Consider the following 4,376-nt stretch of genomic DNA (forward strand, 5'->3'; position numbering starts at 1 on the left):
TTTAAAATGTTTTTATCTATCCTTGCTTGTGCTCCAAATATTAATGTTAATTAATAGATAGAACGTTGTTCTGAATAACTTCACAAAATAAATAAGCAATTTTAAGAAATAAAATAAAATAAAAACTGAAATTGATTTTAGTGAAGACATGAATACTAAAATAAATAAATATTAACTTAAACATTTAAAGAAAATCTAAACGTGACGAGAGTAAAAATAAAACAAAGAAACTTGGTTTGGAGTTCGGAGAAACCACACAAATACACATCCAAGAGCATTCCAGAACGCACGAACACAGACTATCTCTGTTTTGTTACCCTCTGACGAGCAAAAGAGAAGAGAATCAATCAATGGCCACTTTCCTCTCCAATCAATCTCTGTTTGCTCCTTGTCCTTGTTCTACTCCCTTCTCTTCAAAGCCCTTTCAAACCCTAAAACCCAAAATAATATATTTTTCATCACGTGGGTTTCCACGTCCCCTAAATTCCTCTCCCAATCGAAGAACCCCACTAAAGTATTCTCAAGATCCCCCTCCAACTGTACGCTCTCACTCCTTCAAATCTTACACTTTTTTTCATTTTTTTATAATTAATTATTCTAATTTGCTGCTTGTTGGATTTGTCACGAGTACTGTTCTCCTTGCTACTTTCTCATAATAGGATTAGAGGATTGCTATCACACACCATTATATTGCTTCAAAATTATTAATCACCAGGGAGTCAATTGATTTAAAACATGAGAGTCCACATTTTCCTCTTTGTAAATTCTAATAAATTTCATATATTAAGAGGAGGTGAATTCAAAAACTGTGAATTGTGTTGCTAGCATTTCTGATAGTCTTAATAGACATTGAATCCTCAATGTTTCTTTTTTGCCTTCTTGTACCTCTGATACTTAATCTCTTCCACTATCGATTGCAGGAGGGTATCGTTGTACAAAAAAAGTTTTACTTAAAATTTCCCATTTTATTTTTTATTTTTATACATATTGTTGTAATACTTCAGAAATGCATGTGGTCAAAATACTAGCTGTCGTGATGCTTGTTAAGTTTAAGGTGCATTTTTGTTTCATTTGTTGAAGATCCTATGTTTTGTATATATATATACCTAACCTAGCCAAATCTTCTCTCTTTTGTCCTTCATAGAGAAATGATGAGACAGGTGAGACCCGGAAAGATTTCAGAGGGATAGACGATGATGAAGATAAAAAGCCATTACCCAGTTTAATGGTCCTCCTTGAAGCATACAAGGAAGCCTTTTTTAATGGTGATGAAAATGGTGTTGCTCTGATTGAAGAGGGAATATATTCAGCAGTAAATAGAAAAAATAAATTGATTCAGAAAGTATCAAGTTTATCAGCAGACAAAGCTACTTCCAAAGATAGATATGTTCGATTACAAGCTGATTTTGACAATTTTAGGAAAAGATCTGACAAAGAAAGACTTAGCATCCAATCTGATGCCCAACAAGAACTCATTGAACAGCTTTTGTTGATGGTGGACAGTTTTGAGAAAACAAAACAGCAAACTAAAGCAGCAACAGAGAAAGAGAAGAAAATTGATGTTAGCTATCAAGGCATTTACAAACAATTTGTAGAGATTCTGAGGAGTCATCATGTTTCAGTGATAGCAACAGTGGGCAAGCCGTTTAATCCCTTGGTAAGTTAAATTCACAAACACCTTTAGTCTTGTGTGCGGAATTTTTTTCCTTTTGTTCTGTGTTGCTACTTGATGGCTGTGAAATCCAACAAATTCTATTGCTACTCTATAGAAAATAATTTGACTACAACAATGGTGACCTAGGGTTGGATTTACATCGACTGAAGAAATTTATTTCTATCATCAAATTTGTGCAATTAATAAAGAAATGGGACTTTTTGGGTAGGAAATGAAATTAGATAGAATAATAATTAAACCATTGAGAAAAATAATGTAAATGATGAAATTCAATAATATAATCTTAACATTGATCATAAACAGTTTTCAATGGCAATCTATGGTGACACGCCTCAGCTGCAGGGACAGCCATGATGTGTGTTTATTCCCAGCCTCTGAATAGAGACGTTAGTGCTTGTTTGGAATGGGGGTTACTACTTTTGGGATTTGAATTCCCAAAAGTGAAAGCTTAAATTGTAATGTAGTGAAAATGATAAAGATGACTTGGATTTTGAAGGTTATGAACTTTTTATTTACTTTGATTGGCATTTACTTGTGTGTTTTTTTAAGACATCTCTGACTTTTTATGATTTATTATGAATGCCATGAATTTTTAATAATTTTTATTATTTTTAAGAAGTTATATGTGCATTGTATGCGATATAAGCTATATAAATAAATTTATGAATAATGGTTATCCCTCTATTGCATTTTTTTCAGATTTAAGATGGAACTTTATCCCTTTAAATATTTAGTTCTAGCTGTGAACAAGCTTTAACAATCAATTTGTCCTTGCTACTTCTTCAATAACCAAACTCACTGGTCATTTCCTTTATTAATAGGCAGCCCTAGAAAAAAAATTTAGGATTTACTATACCAGTAACCTTAAAATTGGAGACAGATTTCTAGCCAACAATATTGGTATTGCAAGCAATTTAGAGGCCACAATTTTTTTTTTCTGTGTTCTATGCTAGACGATCATTCTCTCATTCTCCACCCACCACTAAAAGGAAAAGGAAGTACAGTGATTTGAGGATGCAAACTCTTGTGGTAAAGGAACACTGGCTGAACTTGAAACATATAAACTACTATGGGTAACTAGGGTAAACACCTTTGAGGCTTGTGCTTATTAATTATTTTACACTTGCATTATTTTTTATGGAAAAATTGCACTGACCTTTTTTACTCGACTCTATTATTTTGAGGTATCATGGGTATAGTTCATACATAGAAATTGGTAGATGTGTGTAAATTTTATAATAACAGGCGTCACGTGTAAAAATAATGCATGAGGTAGGGAGGCGGGTGGAATTTTCCAATCATAAAAGGTTAAGTGTAAAATATTGCTGTAGTCGTAGGTTTGCCTTGTCTGAATCTCCTCATTTTTCCCATCTTAAGAGAGTTTTGTTGCAATATAAGCTTGAAACTAAAATCTGTAGTTTGTTCCTGCTTGTTGAAGGCATTTTGATGAAACCTTAGAGAAAGTTACCACGTAGTGACTTGGCTATTGTTTAATCTGTTTGTGGTTTACTTTTGTCATAGCATCATGAAGCCATTGCACGTGAGGAGTCAGCAGAATTCAAGAAAGGGATTATAATTAAAGAATCACGACGTGGTTTCTTGCTCAGAGATCGAGTTCTAAGGCCAGCCCAGGTGAAGGTTTCATTAGGTCCTGGAACTAAGAAATCTCCTGTGGCTCATGACAACTCCATGGAGCGACCTTCAACAGCTGCTGGAATAGATGAAAGATAGTCTCTTGAACTTTCTTACTCATTAAAAGTCTAGCTCCACCTGCATACGTCACGTCTTTACATTGGTCAACTTAAAATGCTTCTAGTATTCAATATTTTGGTATTCGGGCCGTAGCTGAGTGTAGTCTGTTGGACCTGGCAAATTTTAACTTGTGCCCCACACCACACTTGAATTTTTGAGAAAGTGAATAATTTTGTTCATAGGAACAATGAGTTTCTTGTGCAATCCATTTTTAACAAAAAGCAAAAAACGGTTCATTCTTGAGCTCTTTTGGCATTTTGGTTCCTTGTCTCAATACTAAGATAGCTCGACTGCAGGAACGCCTTGTACCCAACCAAAAATCAACTGCATTTTGAGTTCTAAAGTGAAGCTCACATGGAGCTTGATGACTGTTGAGTGTCTAGCTTGGAACGTTCTATAGTTCTCTAACAAAACTTTTTCATGATACCACGAGGCAATGCTGAATAAAGTTACAGAGTAGAACTTGTAAGTGATAATAGTTGATTTTTATTTAAGAGATTCACACTATGTCTGGCTGTATGAAAAGATGGTATTGGGAATCATGGTTTCACAGTATCAAATTATGGTTCCTGGTATTTTGGTATTATGTGTTATATTTATAACACGTAACAATTTTGGTTAAGTTCTTATTCGTTGCTACTTTGGTCTTTGCACCTCTAATGTGTATTTTATATTATTATCATGGACAAAATATTGATAAGTTCTTATAGACTTGTATTTTTGACACTAGAAAATCTGCGTTAAATTATAGTGTCTTAAATATTCACATCTCACTGGAGAGCTTAATAAATGCCAAGCTTACTGTAAGTTTTCTTTTACGGTATTAGGATTGACCGTAAGTAAAATACAATGTAAAATTGTAGTTTCCTGTCTCTATTACCTCAACAAAAGTAACTTTTTTCACAATTTATTTCATAATGAATTTTATTTATTCGTAAGTTAAAATTAA

General features: G+C 33.5%; 1 protein-coding gene across 1 annotated transcript; it reads left to right on the forward strand.

Annotated features, from left to right (window-relative positions):
* The first annotated feature begins 229 nt into the window (after positions 1-229).
* LOC124846065 (Co-chaperone GrpE family protein) lies at positions 230-4,080 on the forward strand. Its single transcript, XM_047323281.2, has 3 exons — positions 230-539; positions 1,145-1,657; positions 3,197-4,080. Exons 1-3 carry the CDS (start codon positions 351-353, stop codon positions 3,404-3,406), a joined length of 912 nt encoding a protein of 303 aa, XP_047179237.2. The 5' UTR covers positions 230-350; the 3' UTR covers positions 3,407-4,080.
* The last annotated feature ends 296 nt before the right edge of the window (positions 4,081-4,376 follow it).

The sequence above is a fragment of the Vigna umbellata genome, chromosome 2, assembly GCF_029865625.1.
Source record: "Vigna umbellata cultivar VRB3 chromosome 2, Vumbellata_1.0, whole genome shotgun sequence".
Classification (NCBI taxonomy): Eukaryota; Viridiplantae; Streptophyta; class Magnoliopsida; order Fabales; family Fabaceae; genus Vigna; species Vigna umbellata.